The following is a 25,563-nucleotide window of genomic DNA, read 5'->3' as shown; positions in this document are numbered from 1 at the left end:
GATACACGAGTTGGGATGGAAGTCATTACAGCATAGACGTTTTTCGTCGCGGCGAGAGCTTTTTACGAAATTTCAGTCACCAACTTTCTCTTCCGAATGCGAAAATATTTTGTTGAGCCCAACCTACATAGGTAGGAATGATCATCAAAATAAAATAAGAGAAATCAGAGCTCGAACAGAAAGGTTTAGGTGTTCGTTTTTCCCGCTCGCTGTTCAGGAGTGGAATAGTAGAGAGATAGTATGATTGTGGTTCGATGAACCCTCTGCCAAGCACTTAAATGTGAATTGCAGAGTAGTCATGTAGATGTAGATGTAGATGTAGTCACCTGACCAGAGGTCTTGTTCCTCCTGCCACCGAACTTCACTAATTCCCACTATATCTAACTTTAACCTGTCCATTTCCCTTTTTAAATTTTCTAACCTACCTGCCCGATTAAGGGATCTGACATTCCACGCTCCGATCTGTAGAACGCCAGTTTTCTTTCTCCTGATAACGACATCCTCTTCAGTAGTCCCCGCCCGGAGATCCGAATAGGGGACTATTTTACCTCCGGAATATTTTACCCAAGAGGACGCCATCATCATTTAATCATACAGTAGAGAGCTGCGTGCCCTCGGGAAAAATTGCGGCCATAGTTTCCCCTTGCTTTCAGCTGTTCGCAGTACCAGCACAGCAAGGCCGTTTTGGCTATTGTTACAAGGCCAGATCAGTCAATCATCCAGACTGTTGCCCTTGCAACTACTGAAGAGGCTGCTGCCCCTCTTCAGGAACCACACGTTTGTCTGGCCTCTCAACAGATACCCCTCCGTTGTGGTTGTACCTACGGTACGGCTATCTGTATCGCTGAGGTACGCAAGCCTCCCCACCAACGGCAAGGTCCATGGTTCATTTTGTATTGCCAAGGTGTATTATAATGATTAGAAGCATTATTTGAATTTACTCCTGTCAACTTGCAAAAGTATATTACTCATTTGAAGATATCTTGAGTTACCACATTGGTCACTCTACAGTCTACCATGATGGGGTATATTTAAACACTGTGGGAGGCCCTCCATCACCAGTTTCTTCCTGAACCAACAACTTACTGCTGATGACTTGAATGCAGGGGCAATTACTAAACAGTGTATGAACTATGGATAAAAAACATGTCGTCATGCAGTGTCATGTGACTGCTGTGTCAGACTCACAGAATAGTGCTACTTGTGGCTTGTGAGGCTTGTGATGTCAGTCAGTAGTTACAGTAGTTTACTTGGGTGGACATTAGTGCTGCAAGAAGATAGTGAGTGATGGGGAGTTTTTGGGTACACAGATTTCAAGTAACTACTTGGTGTGGCATTTGTTAGACTTAACATAGAGTGACTGTGCTGCCTAGTAGTGACACCTTGCTGCTATATGCATTTGCTTCAGGTGAGGCTTTTCATCTGACTCCATTTTGCTATATCCATGTTGATGGAAGTAGGCAATGTTTTTATACGAACTGTTTTTAATTGTCATTGTCTCAGGCACGCAGGATAATCGAAAATATATTCAAATTTTTGGCCACCAAATATTAAATCTACCATTGTATCATTATTGTTAAAGTTATGATGGTAAAGCATTGTAATTGTGAACTATGGCCCAACAAAAGTCTTGAAAAACTGCAGTCATCAGGAACACACATCTAGCATATTATATTGTCCCTGTCCTTCAGAAATTGTGGAGTGCAAATATTATGTACAGGAAATAATACGTTGCACTTTTGTGTGTGTGTGTGTGTGTGTGTGTGTTTAAAAAGAGCTGCATTTTCATAGGCAATATGCACTGACATAAAGATCATTTCAGTAATGATGCTGTGAAGACTAGCTGGCAAGTTGATGTTGCATGTGGTTATAAAGCAGTCTATAAGTTGCATATAAAATGTGCAGAGAGGAACAATTAAAACTTATAGTTACTTATCAATTACATCCTGTAGAGCAGTAGCAGTCTTGTTTCAGTTTAAGGTCAGAAGACCTACATAGAATACTGTAAACATTGACATGTGCTGTGTCATGGTACTTCTTTTTTAATGAGCTGTTAAAAATTGTGCCGTTGAAAAAAATTATAGTTACTCTCATATCTCGACAGTTAAACAAGTTTCGAGTATTAATCATACAGAAAAATGCTCACATCTTTGCATGCTAACATTTATCAAAAACTAGTCTGTGGTACCTTGATCCAATAATGTAATATTATGGTGTTACAACTAGGTTATTCACAAAAAAAAAAGATTATTCATAATGCACTCGGAAAAAAATTAGATGCACAGCGCACCACTGCACAAAGTCTTAAATCTCCTCTCCAAATGAAATGGATTTCTGTAAGATGCTAAAGACTAACTTTTTTACTAATAGTTTTCTTAAAACAAAATGAAAAATATTTCATAGACGCTGGCATGTCCACACTAACATACTGCTGATCATCATATAACAGTAATGGCCACAATTGACTGTGAAACATTCGTCACGGCACTTGGCATACTGTGTGATGCTGTGCTGCAGTGCACTGTGTTCCACACACTATCACTGACCACATCTTCTTGACAGTTGTGCTGCTAAATTTCTGTGTGATTAATGCTTGGGGGAGGGGGGGGGGGGGGGGGAGACTGGTCTGTACATACCACAATAGAGACAATGAAAGGTAGAAAACTGTCAAGTGTGGGGAAAAGTTAAGCACTTTATTAGTTCCAATTTACAGCTATCTAATTATTATGAAAAGCCTCATCTAATATAAACTGTAAGAAGAGTCATTCATAAGAACGTGACACAGGCTGTTATGTAGAACCAATAAGTGCTAGAATTTTTTAAAGCTGTTCTCTATTTGTTTATCTTCATTTGTTTGCAATAGATACTGTTTTTCCAACCAAGAGCAAAAATAATTTGTAAAGATTCCCATTTAATATTATTTATAATTTGCTGTGTTTCATTTTTTGATTTGTAGCAGTGATAGCAGTTTCTCTGAAAACAGTCTTGTATTGCCCAAATGTATCTTTATGTCAGTCTCAAAGTTGAAGATTTTTAAATATGTCTCAGACTGCGTAATAGTTGTTTATGCAGGATAGATACAAAATCAACTGAAGTTCTTTTACACCTCTGCCCCTCCTTCTCTGCTTGAGTAGGTTGATGTAAGAAATTTCAATGCTCATTTCATGATGATCACATAGTTACAGTTTCTTAGGAGCTGAATGGAGGTGTGTACACTTCATTTTACATATCTTAAAAGACATACCATTAATAATTCACAGACTTGTGTGTGTTTCTATATATATAAATAAAACAGAAAGAAACTTCCACATGGGAAAAATATATTAAAACAAAGATTCCAAGACTTACCAAGCGGGAAAGCGCCGGCAGACAGGCACATGAACAAAACACACAAACACACACACAGAATTACGAGCTTTCGCAACTGGCAGTTGCTTCGTCAGGAAAGAGGGAAGGAGAGGGAAAAATGAAAGGATGTGGGTTTTAAGGGAGAGGGTAAGGAGTCATTCCAATCCCGGGAGCGGAAAGACTTCCCTTAGGGGAAAAAAAGGACAGGTGTACACTCGCACACACACACACATCCGCGGATGGATATGTGTGTGTGTGTGTGTGTGTGTGCGCGAGTGTACACCTGTCCTTTTTTTCCCCTAAGGGAAGTCTTTCCGCTCCCGGGATTGGAATGACTCCTTACCCTCTCCCTTAAAACCCACATCCTTTCATTTTTCCCTCTCCTTCCCTCTTTCCTGACGAAGCAACTGCCAGTTGCGAAAGCTCGTAATTCTGTGTGTGTGTTTGTGTGTTTTGTTCATGTGCCTGTCTGCCGGCGCTTTCCCGCTTGGTAAGTCTTGGAATCTTTTACCTGATACATACACACTTAACACATGATGCTTAGATCTACGTGCATGTCCGGTTTGGGTAATGATAGAGTAGTCCCAAAAACCAGTTATCACCATTCACAATGGACTAATTTTCTGGGGTCGTGCATGGACTTGTATTTCACCGAACATCCATAGCCACTCGCAACACTATCATTGCAACAATTGTTGTAGATGCTAAAGCTATAAGATTTCTCCTGGGATTCAGAAAGACCATCGTATGTTACTGCCTTCTGAATAAAAGGTTATGTCATACATCACTCTTGTTATTTGTACAGTCTCTTAGCAGTGAGCAACAAATATTAATGTAATGAGTGTAGAATTTGAAATATTGTCTTACAGTGTTGTGAGATTCACAGTTGAACTCAACTGGATTAAAGCAATTAAAGAGTATTATTGGATTAGTTTATCTTCCCTTCAAGTGTGTGTGTTCTCTCCTTCTTCTTCTTCTTCTTCTTCTTCTTCTTTTTTTTACAAAGGCCTTGTTAGCTGAAAGCTCATTTTTGACAGTATTTTTGTTGTGCCTATCTGAGAATCAGCATGTCCACTATACATTGTTACATTCCATCCTGGATTTTCCATTTTTTTTTTTATTACCATTCTCATAGTTTAATGGAATAAGTATGAGAGTGATTCATAGAATATGGTAATAATAGTTCGTGTTTCCCACAAGAAAAGCAAGATTATTATTTTTTATCATGACAAGGTATGGAAGACACATCAAAGCTTTGGTTTGGACTATGATAGCGAATAAAATTGGCTATATTATTTTCAAATGAACCATCCTGGCATTTCCCATAAGTGATAAAAGAAGTCTTATGCAGAGTTCGGGTGGCTGGGTGGAGAATTGGAGTCAGCTCCCTCTGAATGTGAGTTCCACCTCTTACCAGCTGCGATATCATTCTAGATTTCCTCACAAGGGTTTAAAAAGAAGAGTGAACTGTTAGTTAAGCTGCTCGGTGATGCATATGAGGCCCATGACCAGTAAGATAACTACTATCCCAGAAACATAGTGCCATGTGTGGTTTTCACACAAAAAAATGAAGCTAAGGTGGATGGGTTACATAGGTGGTTTCATTAAGATGATGATTGTAAAATCTCTGAAGAACGATCTTTTTCACTAGCTTCACAGTGTCCTGATATATTCTGCCCACTGTGCACGAGCTATGACATCCAATGCATGCCCACTGCTGTTGTTCTGGCAATAGCAGTAGTCCTCATTCATGAGGTCTCATTTTATTCAATTCCAGCCCTGCTTGCAATGGTGGCAACACTCTGATCTGCCTCAAGCCTATCAGTTGCATTGTATATGTTCAGGACAATTTTTTAGGGCCAGTGTCATTTCTAACTTCCTGATCTCCACTTTTCTCTATCCATCCAGTCATGTTTCAGAAGTAGTCTTGTACACATTGCATCATAAAAATCATTTTTGCACCTTCTTAGAGGTCTCCCATGTTTCCACCTTTCTTTAGTATTTCATTTCCAATTTTTTTTTGTCAGATATTTTGGAATGTTCTTCTGAGGTACCCACATCATAATAGACTTTTTGTTTCAGCTTTATCGGTTGTATGCAATACCCACTATTCATTGAACTTAGAATTCTTTGCATGTTCAAGCCTTGAAATTTTGTCTCTTCTTCTTCATAATCTATTCCTAAAGCAATCAACTTCCCATTTCCTCTTTTGTTCAACTTTCTCAGTTTTTTCTTGACTCTCTTGTCCAGCTTTCTAAGTTTTGCTCCATTGTATCTTCGCCCACTGTACATGACATCTTGGTCCACCCTTATGCCAGTCCCGCTCTTAATCCCTTGCTACAGGCGTCATATTCCTGTGAAGACCCAAGTGCAGGACATTCATAATGCTGGAACAAAAGGATCTGTCCATCGCGAAGAAGAAGAAAGTTTCCATCTTGTACATGCGGGTTTTCCAACTGTCTTCATTGTTCATCTCCCTTGCTACAGGTGTCATATTCCTGTGAAGACCCAAGTGCAGGACCTGCCTAATTTGCCTACCCTTATTTACCTACTCAGCACAACTTAATCTATTCATGTCACGGGCTTATCTCAACCCAAACCCACCTGAGGCAGGGCCACCTGTGAAGGCAATTTCGGGACAATTATCTCCGCATGACCACCAACTATCCACCAGAATGAATACTCACTACCAAATTGTGGTCAAGAAAGGGTTGACCACCCAGTGGCATACAATGCTGCTGAGTGCAACATACTCAAATGGAAAGGCTGCTTCACAGCCTGTTGTAGCTGGATCCTTTCCTCCAGCACCAGCATTTCTGAACTTTGTAAGAGGCATTTATCCTTGAAACACACCCTTTTTTCCTGTAATCCTCCTGCCTTCAGTCTGTGCTTACCCACTGCCCTCACACCCTCTACCCAACAGTTATCCCTCCCCAGTAAACCCCTTCATGTCATCTTTATCATGAGCTGCACATACTCACCTGCTCCGGTGCCTGTGTGTCACATGACTAGTCTATGGACTTGCTGCCCCTCCCTCTCGCGTTTCTATCATGCATACCTGCTGCCCCTCCTTCTCGCATTTCTATCCTGCACACGTGCTGCATCTCTCCGAGCCATAGTTCCCTGTCCCAAATACTTCTTCTTGTTTCCTGCCTCTTTATTCCTCCATCTACTCCTCACCAGGAAACCCCCGCCCCATTTCATTCGCTGAACTGCAGATCCAGCTGTGTGTGTTCAGCCAGCACAGTGTGTGTGTGTGTGTGTGTGTGTGTGTGTGTGTGTGTGTGGGAGAGAGAGAGAGAGCTCTACACTTCTGCCTGTTCGGTGAGTGGCCCCCTTTACTCTTAAATTATTTATGCTCTTCCAGAACTTTCTATACACTTTCCTTTGTTGTTTTTGTTATTTTGTCACTTGACAGTACTGAGATTAGGTGTCTTTATGTTGTTGTTTTTTGCCATTTTTTATTAAATATGTATGGGAAAGTGTTAAAGCCATGATTTCCTTACATCAAACCACTCGGGTGGGCAAAAAGAAGCTCAGAAAGAATTTCAGTAGATTATAAGTCCATCCTGCATAAATGCCATTACCCAGTCTAAGACATGAGTTATAATATTAGTGGCCATTCAGATGTTATAATATAGGATTCAGTTTAAAATATCATTAAAAAAAGTCTTGGAATAAGAAAGATTTGCTTTCTCCTACAGGGTGGCCTGGCATCGATAACCAGAGGACAGCCACTGGAAGTGGCACACGGTTCTCAAGTTACACTTCGTCACTCTCACGGAAGAACCTGCTGGCTGCACTCTCATGCCCACGTGTATCCAATACGTTACCCAGACAAGCGTGGCAGCTCTCACCAGCAACAAGTTACTTGTTATTCATTCAAGGATGTCAACAATTGGTGGATTGTAAAGCGTCCATTAAGGAATGACCTTGTGGTGTCACAGCCTGTAGATGCCATTCGACATGGAGATGTTATTCAACTTGTCCATGGAATGACAAGTCGCGCTTTAAATTCGCATGATGTTGCTGCTCCAATGTCACCACAAAATCAGGTCTGGTCTGTTAAAAGAAGGAAAGACTTCGATTATCTTCTCTACTCATTTTTTCCCCGTTCTTACATTGTTTTCCAAACTGTCTATAGGAAGTGAGCTGTTACATCGATTACAATGTGTCTATGCCTGCTCAGAACTTGTGGCGAGTAGATATTATCAACAGAGATCAAGTTGGGGATGTCTGGCATACGATTGAGTCTCTAGTAAGTTTACATTCCACCTTCTTGTTAATCTTTTGTTTGCACATTGACTTCACTGAGCAACTAAACATAAGGATGTTAATTTAGAATATGATGTTCACAATAAATTAAATTCTTTGTGCTGTTAATTAATGATTTCTCTAGTAAAAGTAATGCTTAATAAAACATTACTTAATAAAATAAACAATCCAAGTTATAAGCAATAGTAGTGTTTCGTGTTTGATTCTTACACAACTTAAGTGGAAGTTAGACGAACTGTTAAATTTCAGTTTTCTTCCCTTAAAAGAAAATGATGGAACACAGGGGTGTTCATCTGAACATCACACTACTTTACTGGACATGATTCTGTAGTATTTGACATGTTGTGTAGACCACAAAACAACTGAGTGCAGTGCCACTTTGCTTAAGACTCTGAACTCTCTATTCGGTAGGAGGGAGACATTCTGATATAATTTACCAAAAAAAATTCTCCAAATAGCTCAATGTTTTCAGAAGGTGTTATATTATTTAGACTACCAGCTTTGACATCTCTTTAGTGCCATCTTCAGACCCCTATGCACTCCGTGTGTCAGGAATCAGATCCATTGATTCATGCATAATTAGAGCCATCAATTCCGTGGTTTTTGTGGAGTGTGTACTTTGAAGACTTGTCAAGTGGAGTGCGAACTTCGAAGACTTGTCGTCAAGTCGTCGAAGTATTCACTCCACAAAAATTCACGGAATGCAGACATTGCTGGCTCGAGTTATCCATGCATCAGTGTATCTGATTTTCTATACATGGAGTGCATAGAGGCCTGAAGGTGGCACTAAGAGATGCCGAAACTGCTTGTCTAAATAAAATAACACCTTCTGAAAACCTACGGCTGTTTGGTGATTTTTCTTTGGTAAATATCTGACTGGCCACTGTCACGTATTCATGATGGATCAATAGGGATTCTGATTTAGGTTTTCGGAAAAGCCATGACCATATTCCTTCCCCATCCCCTTACATATAGTCGTGCATTCAGTGTCTAACTACTGTAGTGTTAGTAAGACATTAAAATATAGATTTTCTGCTTTCCTAAGGTAATTGCTTAATCTTCAAAGTCACTATGACATTAAACTATAAAACTCCTTTTCTTAGCACAATGGAGTCTGAGCATAAAGGAGAACTTCATTCACAATACTTTCCAGTGTTTCTGAATACAAATCTGTACTGAAGTTATATATTGTTCTTCTAAAACGCTTGAAAACATAAAAGCACCTTCAGCACAATCTACTGTTTTGTGTCTTCTTCCTTAGTAAGACATTTTCTATTTGAAATAGAACGATAATATGAACAGGGTAGGTTGCTACTCACCACATAGAAAAGACCTTGAACAGAATATATGCACACTACACAGAAATGTATGGTGGGCCAAATACCGTACAAAAGAAAAAGATTCACTTAACACGGCAGGGGAACATTAAGCAACTTCTATACATCAGGTTCTAATGACATTGACCTTATTTGGAGTACTGCCTCGTGCTGTGCAATATGGATATGGGTATTACAACACAGATAAAGATGTGAAAGAAAAATTCACAGCCAACCCTGTCACCCTCACTCCACATCATGAATAAAATACAGAGTGTCTAGTGCGCTGATAAAATAAGAACAATAACTATGGAAAGGTGAGCAAATCTGGATATGATACACTTCTTGTCTTAACCACCACCCAATAGTGGGTGTAAATACCTGATTATGACGGGGAAGCCATAACTATTGTGAAAACTATCCTGATCAGAGAGCCCTCATTACCATCACATTTGGCACATGCCATATTAGAATTTTGTTGGATATGGACTAGAACAGTTAGTTTTAACAGCTGGCCTCTTTTGTTCATAACTTATAATAGTCATGTAGAAACTGGGAGTGACAAGATTATCAGGCATACTGTTGCAGTGTAGGTACACAAAACAGCCTGCAAATCATTTTTTGCAGTACTATCAACATTGTTTCAATGAAAATAATACTTTACTTACATCATCATTGCTTGTCATTCATTCCCAAGTAGATGCGCTATCAATTTTTTCTGTAACATCATTGTGCTGGGTGAAATGCTGCAGCTCTGTAATTTATTTATTGTGGTTGTTTTCATTTTCCTCCTGCTCATGTAAGCCTGATAGTACCAATCTCCAATCATTTGAATATTTCTAAGCCACAGTTTATTGTCAAATAAATATATTTAACAGTAAAGTGAGGTACAGATGAAACGTAGACCAAAATTAATACAATAGAGTATCTTTTCTGCCCTGGATTCAACCATGTTTTGCCAAAAATGGAGGGCTTTATTAATTTACAATTCCTCCTCCCCCCCCCCCCCCTCTTTCTATCTCTCTCTCTCTCTCTCTCTCTCTCTCTCTCACACACACACACACACACACACACACACACAGATTGAATATGTTGATTTGAGAACTAGAATTATTTAGTTGTCCTGTAGAAGAAGAAGAAGGGGAAGAGGAAGGGAGAGAGAGAGAGAGAGAGAGAATGTAGAGTGTGCTCATTCATAATTTCCTATTCTCTGCTTTTTCCTGCTGTTAGGTATGGTGATAGCATTCAATTAAACCTTCTATTCTTTTTGTCTTTGTAGAGCTATTACTACCCTCTTTAACATAATATTTTGTAGTTACAAAAACAAAATAAAAAATACAAGATGCAATGAAAGTCAACATTCATAATGGACCTGGATAAACTGAAAGAACCAGAGGTTGTACAGAGTTTCAGGGAGAGCATAAGGGAACAATTGACAGGAATAGGGGAAAGAAATACAGTAGAAGAAGAATGGGTAGCTCTGAGGGATGTAGTAGTGAAGGCAGCAGAGGATAAAGTAGGTACAAAGACGAGGGCTGCTAGAAATCCTTGGGTAACAGAAGAAATATTGAATTTAATTGATGAAAGGAGAAAATATAAAAATGCAGTAAATGAAGCAGGAAAAAGGAATACAAACGTCTCAAAAATGAGATCGACAGGAAGTGCAAAATGGCTAAACAGGGATGGCTAGAGGACAAATGTAAGGATGTAGAAGCTTATCTCACTAGGGGTAAGACAGATACTGCCTACAGGAAAATTAAAGAGACCTTTGGAGAGAAGAGAACCACGTGTATGAATATCAAGAGCTCAGATGGCAGCCCAGTTCTAAGCAAAGAAGGGAAGGCAGAAAGGTGGAAGGAGTATATAGAAGGCTTATACAAGGGCGATGTACTTGAGGACAATATTATGGAAATAGAAGAGGATGTAGATGAAGACGAAATGGGAGATACGATACTGCGTGAAGAGTTTGACGGAGCACTGAAAGACCTGAGTCGAAACAAGGCCCCCGGAGTAGACAACATTCCATTAGAACTACTGACGGCCTTGGGAGAGCCAGTCATGACAAAACTCTACCAGCTGGTGAGCAAGATTTATGAGACAGGCGAAATGCCCTCAGACTTCAAGAAGAATATAATAATCCCAATCCCAAAGAAAGCAGGTGCTGACAAATGTGAAAATTACCGAACTATCAGTTTAATAAGCCACGGCTGCAAAATACTAATGCGAATTCTTTACAGGTGAATGGAAAAACTGGTAGATGCAGACCTCGGGGAGGATCAGTTTGGATTCCGTCGAAATGTTGGAACACGTGAGGCAATACTGACTTTACGACTTATCTTAGAAGAAAGATTAAGAAAAGGCAAACCTACGTTTCTAGCATTTGTAGACTTAGAGAAAGCTTTTGACAATGTTGACTGGAATACTCTTTTTCAAATTCTAAAGGTGGCAGGGGTAAAATACAGGGAGCGAAAGGCTATTTATAATTTGTACAGAAACCAGATGGCAGTAATAAGAGTCGAGGGGCATGAAAGGGAAGCAGTGGTTGGGAAAGGAGTGAGACAGGGTTGTAACCTCTCCCCGATGTTATTCAATCTGTATATTGAGCAAGCAGTAAAGGAAACAAAAGAAAAATTTGGAGTAGGTATTAAAATTCATGGAGACGAAGTAAAAACTTTGAGGTTCGCCGATGACATTGTAATTCTGTCAGAGACGGCAAAGGACTTGGAAGAGCAGTTGAACGGAATGGACAGTGTCTTGAAAGGAGGATATAAGATGAACATTAACAAAAGCAAAACGAGGATAATGGAATGTAGTCAAATTAAATCGGGTGATGCTGAGGGAATTAGATTAGGAAATGAGACACTTAAAGTAGTAAAGGAGTTTTGCTATTTAGGAAGTAAAATAACTGATGATGGTCGAAGTAGAGAGGATATAAAATGTAGACTGGCAATGGCAAGGAAAGCGTTTCTGAAGAAGAGAAATTTGTTAACATCTAATATAGATTTATGTATCAGGAAGTCGTTTCTGAAAGTATTTGTTTGGAGTGTAGCCATGTATGGAAGTGAAACATGGACGATAACTAGTTTGGACAACAAGAGAATAGAAGCTTTCGAAATGTGGTGCTACAGAAGAATACTGAAGATAAGGTGGATAGATCACCTAACTAATGAGGAGGTATTGAATAGGATTGGGGAGAAGAGAAGTTTGTGGCACAACTTGACTAGAAGAAGGTATCGGTTGGTAGGACATGTTTTGAGGCATCAAGGGATCACAAATTTAGCATTGGAGGGCAGCGTGGAGGGTAAAAATCGTAGAGGGAGACCGAGAGATGAGTACACTAAGCAGATTCAGATGGATGTGGGTTGCAGTAGGTACTGGGAGATGAAGCAGCTTGCACAGGATAGAGTAGCATGGAGAGCTGCATCAAACCAGTCTCAGGACTGAAGACAACAACAACAACAACATGTGGGGTTTCCAACTGTCTTCATTGTTCATAGAACAACTGTTAGAATTTTTTTAAGTAAGTAAGAAGTTAGTAACTAAAGAATTAAAACTGAAGATTCAGCATTTTCGGTATTGGCAGCCTGGTTACTAGGCATTCCTATTTTCAAATTTTGCTAGTACCCATATTTAATGAAACACAGCTTTACGTCATCAACACAGTTGCCTCGTAGTTTGTTGTCATCTTGTTCTTAGATTGCTTGTTTTTAATTTGTTTTAAAGGTGCATCTTATCCATGTGAATTCGAGCCAAGCCCTGAAATTTAGTGGACGTCAGTTACCAGACTGGGGCTTCAACCAACACGAAGTTGTCACAGACCGAGCCATTCATCAAGACGATACTGTATGGAATGTCGAAGAACATCGGTACACACAAAGTATTTATTTTTGTATTTTTTATTTTTGTGTTTCTTGTTTCTCTTTTCCTAGTGCTTGAAACAAGGTGATACTGTAAAATTTTTACAGCTGAGGATCAGAAAGATAGAGAAAGGGAACTCGTAAATGCAGAGATGATACCTCTGCGAGCCACAACACTTTCCTTCTGGGAAAAGTTTCTAGAACTTCAATACAAGATGCTATTCTCAGATCAAGAAAATGTTCAGAACCATATGTACAGCAGTGAACCACTTGAGTGGCCCTCGATGACTAGAGGTATCGCATATTGGGTGAGCCCGCACAGCAATGTAAGTCCCTCTACAAGTACATTTCCTCATTTCATTTGTTAAATTAATATTAACTTGTTTAGTTATTTGCATGTTCTGTGGATCATAATTGTGACCTCTCACTATTATAACTTTAAATTCTACAGTTGTGGTACATCTTCTCAATTTTAAAGATGATGGCAACATGCAGACTGTATACTTTCTCTCTCTCTCTCTCTCTCTCTCTCTCTCTCTCTCTCTCTTTTTAACCTAATTGGTTTCTGTAAGGCAGAATTTGTGGCAGTAGTGGCATGGTTTTGTGAGCTTTAAGAGGGCACAAGATATGCTATTCATGTAAAGCCTTATTTACACATTTATATCAGAACAAACACAAGTGGAGAAGCATCAGCAAACGACAATACTCTCCATTGTAAATGGTAGGCAGGACAAGCAAACTGTATTTGGACATGTTCAGTTAGTATCCACTGATGTTTGTTCATGTTCCGCTGGTTGTCAGTCTTGTTGAGAAAGAAGTTCACGTCCTCTACACTTCGTCACTAGCAGTACAGAAAGTTATTGTCTGCTGTCTTGTCTACTTCTCTTGTTGACAAAAGTTGCCTGAGTGATGCGGTGATCTGAAGAGAATGTAATGTAGCTGACAGAAGAATATAAATACCATAGGCACTTTCAGGAACGAAAGTATCCACCACAAAAATGCCAAGGGGAAAAGAAATATGATTAGTAGAAAACCATTAAAGCTCTCAAAGAAAGAAATTGTTTGATATCAGAAATAGAGCATCAAGGTTCAGTCTTTTGTGAAAATGGATACACAATCAAATACATGCAGAAAGCTTTTTAACCAGTCCCTCTGATACTTCATAGGGAAGAGCAATATGAAGCAAAGACTGTGTCTTACTTGCCCTATGAAGGATCAATTTCTTCGAAGATCAGTAGGATTCTCAAGAAACATAACATTACTTATGTGTTCTGTTCACCTACCAAAATAAGAGGACTACTGGAAAATGTGAAAACTAGGGATTTATAAAATACTGTACCAGTGTAGCAAACAACAAGGACAGAAGACATCAGATGCCAAGAACATCAGAAGCACACCTGGCTGAGACATGGAACTAAATTAGCCATTGTTTAACACCTTCTGGAACTTAATCATACCATGATCTGTGAAAAAAACAAGGGTTCTTGCACAGACTACCAAATATAGGAACATAAGAGAGGCAGTAGAGATAAAAGTGGCTAAGAACCTAGTGAATCGTTACACTCAGTACCAGCTTGGTAAAGCCTGGGACCCTGTACTGGAGTTGATAAGGAAGGCAACAATTGCAGTGATAAGGAAAGCGACAACTGCAGCAGCAGAACTCAACAAAAAGAAAAACTGAGAATTAGGACATGAGGAACAAACACCAGACAGAAGCACTGTACCAAAAACAGAATGCCAGTTCACTGTAAGGTGCTCCAGACCAAAGATGGGACATCTCAGGAGGATTTTAGTGGGAATGGGCTCAGATGGAGCACCTCTATAGCTCATTGAAAACTACTTGATTGTTGATGTTTGTCACTTGGCACTACAGTGTTGCCATGTTACCTGCCGTTCAGTTAAAGGTGACATGCAAACCCTTTGCACCACTTTATAAGTGTTGAAATGCTGTTTGTGTAACATGGAGCAAATTTGGAAGCTGCTGCCATCAGGTATAGGAATGCAAGATGCTCTGTCCACAGCCGATTTTAAATGCGAATGACTGAACTGTGCAAACAATGCATTTTGTAGCGTGAATTTACACTCGTGTCCTAACCTAACCACAACCTCTTGGTGTGCAATATACCTGAGAAAATAGCGGTTAGCGCCCTGCAGCATAATTACTAATCACACACACTTAGCTCATGGCAAATTAAAGCTGAGCTGTACAAGCAAACTCAAGACAGAAAAAAAACTCAATTTCAGTGTTAAAACCAAACTGTAACTTCTTGCTTTTGCTAACTGGGCTGACGTGATGCTGACCAGTGAGTAGTCCTGGTTGCAACTCATTCAATGGTCATAGGCGACACAAGCAGATTCCAAAAGAAAGAAGATTTATCCAGAAAAATCATAGCAAATAATAAGACTAAAAATTGTGATGAAAATGATGCAGCAAAAGATTAGACATGGAAAAAATAGATTGAAATCATTTATTTGAAAATAATAATTATCTGAGGTAATTTAGTAAATATTTGAAAAAGAAAAGATATATTACAATCTGGTGATATTCAAATCTGCATCCTGTTGCATTGCAGGCTATGACATTACCACTGCACTACAGAATACCTTCAAAATATATAAAATTTATTTATGTATAGAACAAGTTGCAACAATCGTTTTCTGCCATCAGAATGTTCTGTTTTATACCATGTTGTATGAAAATTACGTAGTGTAGGCGATCTCTGTGATGATAACTGAATATGTGAACTCGAATGGAAATGGAAATTAACTGACCATTTATTGTTGCAATTTGCCAACAGCAAACAGTTCAAGCATAACATTGAACACTGTGATTGAAGGAAGACACCTTCAGCATGCGAAGTGTCGACTGCCAAGTTATTTTAATCAGGCTATAGAACTGACCATGGCAGTGCATCAGACCAAAAAGTAATGCAAGTTTATTGGCAGACACACTGGACCAAAGACAGTGAGTCACATTGTCAAAATATTGTGCATGGGTGATGGTGGTATGCTGCAGAACACCCTACACTTTAAGCTGTCAACAGATTACCAGGAAAGCCTAAAGAATTACATCAAAAGACTTTATGGGGAAAAGATTACTGTGATATCAAAAAGCTACAGGAACTCAAATGGGAATCCCTAGAGGGAAGACAGTGTTTTTTTCAAGAAGCACTATTGAGAAAATTTATAGAAGCGGCATTCGAAGCTGAGTGCCAAAAGATTCTACTCTCGTCAACATACATTATGCATAAGGACCACGAAGATGAGAGGCAAGAAATTAGGGCTCATACGGAGGTATATAGACAAGTCGTTTTTCCATCGTTCATTTTGTGAGTGGAAGAGAAAGGGAAACAACAAGTAGTGGTACAGAATACCCTCCACCACACACGAAACGGTGGCTTGTGGAGTATCTATGTAGAAACGCAGAAGCTAGACAAGCTTCAACAAAGGAAAGGTAGAATGCTTAGTTCTCTCAGCTTCCTGTTGAGATGGAGACATAGTACCAGTTTATGTCAGAATCGAGCATCACATAAATTCCCTAATGGCAAATGAGATAAAACTCGGGCAAGCATGGCACTTGTTATAGAAAGGATTCGAGATATATGCCACAGGGTAGATGTGGTGGCCATGGAGCTTTTATACCTTCACCCGTACATGACTGCCTCCCGGGCAGGTAAAAATGGGACTGGGTAGGCAATGCCTCTTGGTCCCTGACAGAGTGCGCCAGGAAGAATGCCTCAGTGTGCCATTCTGTAAAGTTTGGCCATATTTGTTAGAAAGCACAGTAAATGGAGGATACTCTCACTGTGATTAATCTAAGTGACAAGCAGTTTAATGACACCATTTCGAAGGTACTCAAGGGCCTCAGTTTCACACCTACTCCTAGAAAGTTTCATCAGTGTAGTGGGGCAAGTAGCCAACACCTTCCACCAAATGTGGCAGAAAATATCCTCTGCAAGACATGCAGGATGATCACTGATACACAATCTTGAAAATTCGGCATTTTCAGTGATTAGAGACAGCACTCGAGAAGCTGTGGGAAGATAGCAGCATTGTGATTTTGCCAGCAGACATAGGGACCCCTACAGCCGTTCTGCAGCAGCCCAGTTATGATAAAGTTTGTCAACACCTGGAGGAGTTTGCATACAGAATTTTGGAATGTGACTCTACAGACAGAGTGTACAAGAAGACCAGGGCTCTCTAGAAGGCAGTACATATAAATATTGGACCAGTTACACTCGCCTGCCAGTCTCAGATAGCACCCGATGAAGGCTGCAACTCATGTTGTCAAAATGTCATTCATGGACAATACTGATGTCGGGCAGAACACCTGGCGCCTTGAAAATAACCAAGTGCAAATAGGTATATATTACGCTGTTTAAAGTTAAAAATATACCAAAGACCTGTTCATTCTCTTTGCTTACATTCATGGTATCCATTAAAAGATTTTTTATGAAAAATAAAAATGGTTTACTCAGGATCGTGCTGTAACAAACTATTATCTAGTAGATTTTATTGACATTATCTTCCTTATCTGTACATTAATAAAGTCCTTGAAGTGCTTCTTATATGCCACTTCAGAAATTAGAAATTGTGTGAGATCTAGCAGCTATTGAAATGCAAAACAGTCACTAATAATGTAAGCATAACCTGTTGCTAATAATCAGAGTGTAAATGCTAGTCCCTTTTTTCCCAAGTTATGTTGGTCCTCAGTAATTAGTGCTCTACTTTTAAATATCCTCCTCAGTTTTATTGATAGTCCATCAAAAAGTATCTACTGAAATATATGCAACATTTTGAAATAATGGTGAGGAAAGCAGGAGCTGCAATTCAGTGCATGAACTCGGATACCTGATTTCTTTCTTTCATATGCCATTTTGCATACTTTCTCAAAAACAGTGCCCTCGCCCTGAAAAATAATCCTTTCTGAATATCAAAGTTTTGCAACACGAGTGTAACTACATATTGTCGTATCCTGACGGTGATTGCTAGAGTCAAAAAACAGGGACATGGCATTCGGCTATCCTGGTTATCCTGTGCTCTCTTCCATTCCCTGTAGTGCATATGCTTTTTCATAGATACAAGTAAGTGGTGGTAGTGACTACTGGTGAACTGTCTGTTAATGCTCGTTCACTAGTGTTTTCTTCAAGTCGCACCGGTCTTGGTGTATCAGGGAACTTCATTATTACACAAAAAAAAGGGTAGCTGTCAGTCCACTTTATGTGCATGTCTGCGTCATTGATGACCTGATAGCCATTTGCTCTGAAATTACACTAAAACAGAGTTAGAGTGTATTTGATTGGTGTCATTGTATCTACCTGTTGAATTTAAGCTCTGTGAATGTGATTGGTACACACTGTTCCACTTATTAAGCTGTTGCCCAGATGTGGAACAGATAAGTCATGTATCACCTTTCATTTTTTAAATATTTGTAATTGATATACTTAAAACATTGCTGCTAGGAAACAATTATAGGAGTGTTCACCCCATCCACACAATTTACGTATTTACTGCCTCGTTCTATTAATTTTGCATGTTTTTTACTTTTAATGCTATCTTTCTCGTAAATTCATTTATATTTTAAAAAAACCGTTCTCACTCCCTTGAAAACCATCTTTTAGTCTATGAATCAACCTTTTCTTCTTCCCTTAGATTTAGTTATAAGTTGGCACAGTGGATAGGCCTTGAAAAACTGAACACAAATTAATTGAGAAAAGAGGAAGAAGTTGTGTGGAACTATGAAAAAATAAGCAAAATATACAAACTGAGTAGTGCGTGCTCAGGACAAGCAACATCAAGGATAGTGTGAGTTCAGGAGCGCCGTGGTTCCATGGTTTGCGTGAGCAGCTGCGGAATGAGAGGTCCTTGGTTCAAGTCTTCCCTCAAGTGAAAAGTTTAGTATCTTTATTTTCACAAAGTTATGATCTGTCTGTTCGTTCATTGACGTCTCTGTTCACTGTAATAAGTTTAGTGTTTGTGTTTTGTAACCACACTGCAAAACCGTGCAATTAGTAGACAAAAGGACGTGCCTCCCCAATTGGAGGTCATAGGTCAACCGATTCCTCCACAGGAAAACACATCTGATATATTCTATACGACACTGGTGATGGCATGTGTGTCACATGACAGGAATATGTTGTTGACCCATCTCACTTGTACACTTGGCGAATGGGTAAAAAGATTCTTCTACCTTGCCCAATTTAGGTTTTCTTGTGGATGTTATAATCACTCCCAAAAACATGATGAAAACATAAGTTTGTCACATAAACTGAAAATAAAAAATTAAACTTTTCACCCGAGGGAAGACTTGAACCAAGAACCTCTTGTTCCGCAGCTGCTCACGCTAACCACGGGACCACGGCACTTCTGATCTCACCCTAGCCTTTTTGTTGCCTATCTTGCACATGGACTACTCAGTTTGTATATTTTGCTTATTTTTTCATAGTTCCACACAACGTCTTCCTGTTTTGTCGGTTGATTTGTGTTCAGTTTTTCAAGGCCTATCCACTGTGCCAACTTATAACTAAATCTGAGGGGGGTGCCATGGGGAGGTTCCCTTGTTATCAGACATTTGGAAACTACAGGTTGTAATATCAACAATATTAGGAAAAGGATACCTCCCATCTACACTGTTCATAAAAGCTTGTGGTGGAGGACATGAGCCAGATGGCCCGGGGTTGTGAAGCAGCCTTTGAAATCAAGCCTGTTATGTTCAGCTGCATGGCAGGGTGCTCTACCATTGTCTTTGCTGGTGGTCATTCATCATGTGGGACAATTGGTTGGTAGTCATATAAGGCTGGGCAATGATTGCAGCAGAGGTGGTATATGACATGGTTGCTTTCAGAGGTGGCCGGCCTCTGATGGGATAGGACAAGCTTGTGACGGGACTGCAATAGGAAGTGCTGAGTAGGTGCATTCGGCAGCTCTTTCACCTGTCTCTCCCAGGTATGATCCGTTTAGTAAGAGATTGGGGCTGGTATGAGGTACAGATGGACTAGGATGTTGTGGAGGTTGGGTGTGTGACTGAATACCACTTTAGGAGGGGTGGGAAAGATCTTTGGTAGGATGTCCCTCATTTCAAGGCATGACACTAGGTAATCAAAGGCCTGAGAAAGGATGTTGTTCAGTTGTTCCAGTCCAGGGTGGTACTGAGTGATGAAAGAGGCACTCCTTTGTAGCCGGTTGTTGGGGTTGGTGGGAGGATTGGGGGTGTATTGGAAAATGGCACGGGAGACCTGTTTGCGGACTAGGTCCGAGGGATAGTGGCGTGGTGAGACCTTCAGCATACTGGACAAGGGAGTTCTGTCACTGCTGGTATGCTGTCCCTGGCTGGCCAGGCTGTATGGGAGGGAATTCCTTTGGTGTAGAAGGAATGGCAGCTGTCGAAATGCGGGTACTGTTGGTGTTTGTGAACAGAGGTGTGGATGGAGCCATCATCTAGGAGGAGATTAACATCAAGGAAGATGGCACTTGCGGAGGACCAGGTAAAGTGGATGGGAAAGATGTTGTTGAGGTTGTGAAGGAATGAGATTAGGGTGTCTTGACCCTGAGTCCAGGTCATGAAGATATCATCAGCGAACCTGAACCAGACTATGGGTTGGAGTTGGGGTGCTAGTCAGGTTGGAATAGGAGCGGCCCATGTATGTGCCCATGGCTGTGCTGCGGATTTCTTTGTAAACCTTCCCTTCAAAGTAGAAGTAGTTTTGTGTTAGGTAAGAGTAAGATGTATGGGGAATGAGGTAGTGCGTTTGAAGTCTGAAGGATATTGGGAAGATAGTGTTCAATAGTGGCAAGATCACAGGCATGAGGGATGTTAGTGTGCAGGGAAGTGGTATCAGCAGTGACTACTAGGGTGGGTAAGGGGTGGGAATGGTGGAGAATTGGTCATAACGTACTTAAAGATACTTCTCATCTCCTTTGTGACAACAGCGTCATAAATCTCACTTAATTTTTCCGTTAACACTTGCTTGTTTGTTGCAAATGCAGAGGATTAATGTTTTTACTGTGGCATTGTACATTCTGAAGTCACAACTTCATTACTAGGGCTTCAATTTTTTATGTATAGACCTTCATTGTGATGTCAACATGTCAGAAACCTATGTATGTGAGAGTTATAATGCATTCTAATTGAAACTTGTGGGATTGTGGTGGGATTCATACAAAATTATTGAAGAATATATGCAGAGTTTTGTTAAAACTTACAGTACACCTGTGAATTTTGTTGTTTACATAGAAATTAGTCCTAGTGGTGAAGCTGTGACTTTGAAATGTGCATTTGCATAGAAAAAATGCTATTCAAAAGACGCTAGATGGATTTTGTTACTAAATTTTCCTTTTATTTTACTGTGTCATTTTTGCCAAGAATAGCTGCTCCAGATACCATGGAACTCTTTTAGAATCTAGCATAATTAATAAGTACTTGATGTTGTACTGTAATTGAAACTCAGATGTAGAGTAAGAGAACCTCCCTTCAAGATTTAGGCTTATCATGCAGCTAATATCAAGTAATTTTGGTTAAGCAAAATATGATGATGACAAAGTATATAAAAGATAAGTTACAGTTGTAACAAAAGTACACTCACAATTATGAAGCACAATATTTACACTTTCTTTGTTTGCCAATGAACCAAGCATTATTTTTAAGTTGAAAGAACTTCATGCACACACTCCCCTTGACATAAGTTTTGTGCTTCATTGTGGGCTGCAGTGTGGATCATAAAGAACAGAAAAAAAAGATTTGTCATTGCAAGATAAAGATGGTATGTAGTGATACATAGATTTATTGGACACTTGAATATAACTTCAAAATATTGTGCCACAGACCAGAAATGACTGTAACGAGAGTTACTGAGTAAGACTTTTTTGAGACAACATTGAAGATTGGAAGAATAAAACTTCTGAAATTCATAAATCGATATATGTAAGAGGCATTGCATAAACATGAGCATTTAAGGAAGGTGGTTTTTAATATGTTGCCTCTATTAGAATGAATGTGAATGAGAATGAGTGGGAGCTAAAGTAAGGTAGCTAAAGGGTATCTTTAAAATATCTTAGTTACAATGGAATGTATAAGAGTTAAGCATTTGCATAGTTTGAGAAACAGAATAATATGAATAGTAAAAAATAAAATAACACCAAATTTTATTAGGCCTAATGTTTTGTCCCACATATTTAATGTGTAAATGGTATGTTTTAAATGTGGTTTCAGGCTCAGGTGCATCTACTTGGAAATCTTGTTGTGTGGTATTCAGGCACTGTTAGTCTATTACTTTACGCCATTTTCCTCTGTGTGTATGTTTTACGAAGAAGACGTCAGTGCTATGATCTGAACAAAGGTAATTATTGTGTTTTTTATTAGTACACCCACAAATTAAAAATAGAAAGGTACACAGCCATAAGCTGCTAAATGAAAATGAATGACATTTGTGTATTTCAGACATTTCTTTAGTAAAATACCGCAAATATCATTGCACTTTGTGTATTGCTATGGAATATTCTTATATTATGAAAGGGTTGTTACGAAGCATGGAAGTTTTTGTGTCGTTGCCTGATACAAACTAGGCAGGTTACAGCCACAGGTCAGATACCATATGAAAACCAAAACCACTTCTTAATTGATTACCAAAAATGCAGTGGAGAATGAATATTATGGCAGCAGTAACTTGAGTCCAAGTCAGTAAATATGACAACAAACAAAGAGGGTCATATGTTGAAATTCATTGAAACATAATTTGCTGCAGTTACATAAAGAGTAATTATGACAAATAATTCAGTGAAACTTATTTTTAATACAGATTTTTGCTATGCCATCAACTTTCAAAATCCATGAATAGCTATTCAGAAAAGTCAAGTTAATAGGTGGGAAGTCTTATCTAAATAAAAGTAACTGCTCTGGGATGGAGCCCTTATGATATATAACAGACAGTCACATATTCGAGTAATGTGCTGTTCCATCAAATATGTGGCAGCAGAATTCTTCAGTGACAAGCAACCACACTGTTAACATACCACGGGTATAGTTTTCTGTTACAGTAACCCATATGTTAAAAATTGGACAGGAAATATCCTACATTACCTAAGTCTTTGTACCTTTGTCTGACAGAAAAAAACAGGCTGTTATGTAGCAGGAGAAATAAATAGTTAAATACTAAATAATTGTTAGGGACATAAAGTCACATAATTTTGAAGAAAAAATTGTGATGACAGTCCACAAATTTACAATAGCAAATATAGTATTCCTGTTGATGATATGATAAATATGTGGATAATTATGAGTAAAGAATAATGTTGACACTAGCAGTGATAATTTGACAAACAGTATAGTGGTATGAATATAAATAATAGCAACAAAGTGGAGGAAACATCTGATAAGAATTGTCATAAAATATAACAGAAACCATACAGACACAATTTGAAATGAGTGCCCCCCCCCCCCCCCCCCCCTCCCTATTTGAGATTATGGTAGACTTGTCAGTGGTCCCTTTTCATCCCATTTAAATGTACCTAATGTGAGAATAAAACCTTCCACTACTTAACAGTGCTGTTGGCAAGCAAAATGCATCATTTAATATGTATTTTGACACACTCGTATACTGCCATTCAGCATGTTGTGTTGTGACTAATCAATCGGACAATCTTTTCCCGTGCTTTGCATGTCAAATGGCAGTGTTCTTGCAGCCATCCTAATCGTTGTGCACTGTACATCTTATCACAGATTGTCCAAGATGTAATTGCCAAGCAATTTGCTACACAGAGGTTCATCTCTCTGAGTGCCTGCACAACCTTGGAGATTGAATGCCCCATTTGTCAAGCACCAGCGATCTAATGATGATCAAATATGATGATATCGTGGTTTGCCTTTGTCCTGCTAACAGTTAGTGTAATGTCTGACAATGTCCCATTCATGTGCTACACAGAACTGTACCATCCATATGGTGACAGTTCTACTCTCTCCTTAACACAGAACAAAATATGTTGGAAATCCTGTTTTGTGTATTGCTGTGTGTGTGTGTGTGTGTGTGTGTGTGTGTGTGTGTGTGTGTGTGTGTGAAAATATGTTGGAAATCCTGTTTTGTATATTGCTGTGTGTGTGTGTGTGTGTGTGTGTGTGTGTGTGTGTGTGTGTGTGTGTGTGTGCTTGTTGCTTTTGTTGTTGTTTTGATGGACATTTTGCTAATTGTCTTTCCACAACATTTTGTTTCAGATGCATGGCACAAATTTGTCACTATTGGTGAAATACTTCTTGTAGGTTACCTGTTTCATTACATACCATTCTTCTTTGTGGAAAGGACACTTTTTCTGCATCACTACTTACCTGCATTTACCTTCAAAGTGCTATTGACAGCTGCTATGGTAGAACATATGCTATATTTTGTGAGGTGAGTTACTAACTTTTAAACAGGAATGGTGACAGAAGTTTAACCTGTAAACCCTCAGTTCTTTTATAGAATTGAACTCCCATGCATAAAATAACTTCAGACTTCTAGTTACTTTACAAATGAGGTGATGCATTAAACATTTTACATTAAGCATGTAAGTGAGAAAAAGTTTACAAAAGTTTGAAATCATGTTTAAAGTTTATTGGAAGTTGCTAAGTACTCTTACTATCAAACACTGGATGAGTCTGGGTAATTTGTGCTCAATTTTAAGCAAAGTCTTATTTTTTCCTCTTGCCACTGAATATGTATTATGTCATATCTTCTGCACTATGTGCCGTGCAACAGTATAATTTTGCTGGTATATTCTGTGGCATATGTGATACTGTCCGCAGTGTGTGTTGCAAATAGAGTTAATAGTAAAGCAGTAATAAATTTAAACTTGATATTAAATGCTGACGTTTTATTGCATAAACAGTGAAATTTAATAAGTGATAAAGGTTTTTTCCTTTCATCGTTTTGTGGGGGGGCAATGAGAACAAGTTTTGAAATTATGTGTAGAGTTTTTGGGAGGTCACTAAATGCTGTCATTCTTAAATACTGTAAGAATAATGTCTGCATTCTTGCACACATTCTTTTGACTCAAGATATATAGACAGTTTCTAACTTTAATACTTGTCTTACTGTAATAAAGCTTTATCATAACATTATATATCTTAATGAGTAGATTATAACAGCATTTTAAATTTTTAAATTTGGACAATAATCATATGAAATATTGAAAATCAAATTTTTGTTGTCCCTGGAAGCCATTAGGAAGGCAATTTACAACTGGGAAAATATATTGTGAACCAGGTTGGCCATTAAGTAATATAGATATTTGATCAAACATCAGAAGTTGTTAATTGCTTTCATTCTCTTTTGTTTCAATTTAAATGTCACAGGGCCCTTAATTTACAGATTCATGGTCCTGGAATATGTGTCCTAATAAATAGTAAATATGGAGAATATCATAGTAGTAGCAATATATCAAACGAATATTTTATCTGCTTAGTTTACATTATGTGCCAGATCAGAACATCAGTAAGAGTGACTGTTCTTTAGGATCAGCTAGTCTTACAGTGTACTAGTGCAGAGTTTCCTGTTGTGACATTTGGTTGTAACCTTTCACTCTGCAAGTATGCTGGCAAAGTTCAGGAAATTTACTGTATTTGCCTGACTCTGATATGGCTTTTTCTGAAATTCATCATTCAAAAAATACAGGGTCATCCTGTATTCGCAGATTAAACTATTGCTGCTGAAGTCAACAGATCAAGCTTTGGCAACTGTGGTCACATGCAGATTTAGTTTGAAAAATTTGTAAAGGTTGTTGGGAGAACAGTGACACGAGCT

General features: G+C 38.9%; 1 protein-coding gene across 3 annotated transcripts in view; it reads left to right on the top strand.

Moving 5' to 3' along the window:
• The window catches only part of LOC126272214 (protein O-mannosyltransferase 1), a 147,086-nt gene that overhangs the window by 89,173 nt on the left and 32,350 nt on the right, over nt 1–25,563 (top strand). For all 3 annotated transcript variants that reach the window (XM_049974913.1, XM_049974911.1, XM_049974914.1), the window contains 6 exons: nt 7,053–7,403; nt 7,493–7,606; nt 12,663–12,816; nt 12,905–13,122; nt 22,005–22,131; nt 24,000–24,174. In XM_049974913.1, the coding sequence (XP_049830870.1) occupies nt 7,053–7,403; nt 7,493–7,606; nt 12,663–12,816; nt 12,905–13,122; nt 22,005–22,131; nt 24,000–24,174 (1,139 nt within the window). The remainder of the gene's footprint in view (nt 1–7,052; nt 7,404–7,492; nt 7,607–12,662; nt 12,817–12,904; nt 13,123–22,004; nt 22,132–23,999; nt 24,175–25,563) is intronic.

The sequence above is a fragment of the Schistocerca gregaria genome, chromosome 5 (assembly GCF_023897955.1).
Source record: "Schistocerca gregaria isolate iqSchGreg1 chromosome 5, iqSchGreg1.2, whole genome shotgun sequence".
Taxonomy (NCBI): domain Eukaryota; kingdom Metazoa; phylum Arthropoda; class Insecta; order Orthoptera; family Acrididae; genus Schistocerca; species Schistocerca gregaria.
The sequence above is the reverse complement of the archived record's forward strand: the minus strand, read 5'-3'. Positions and strand labels throughout refer to the sequence as shown.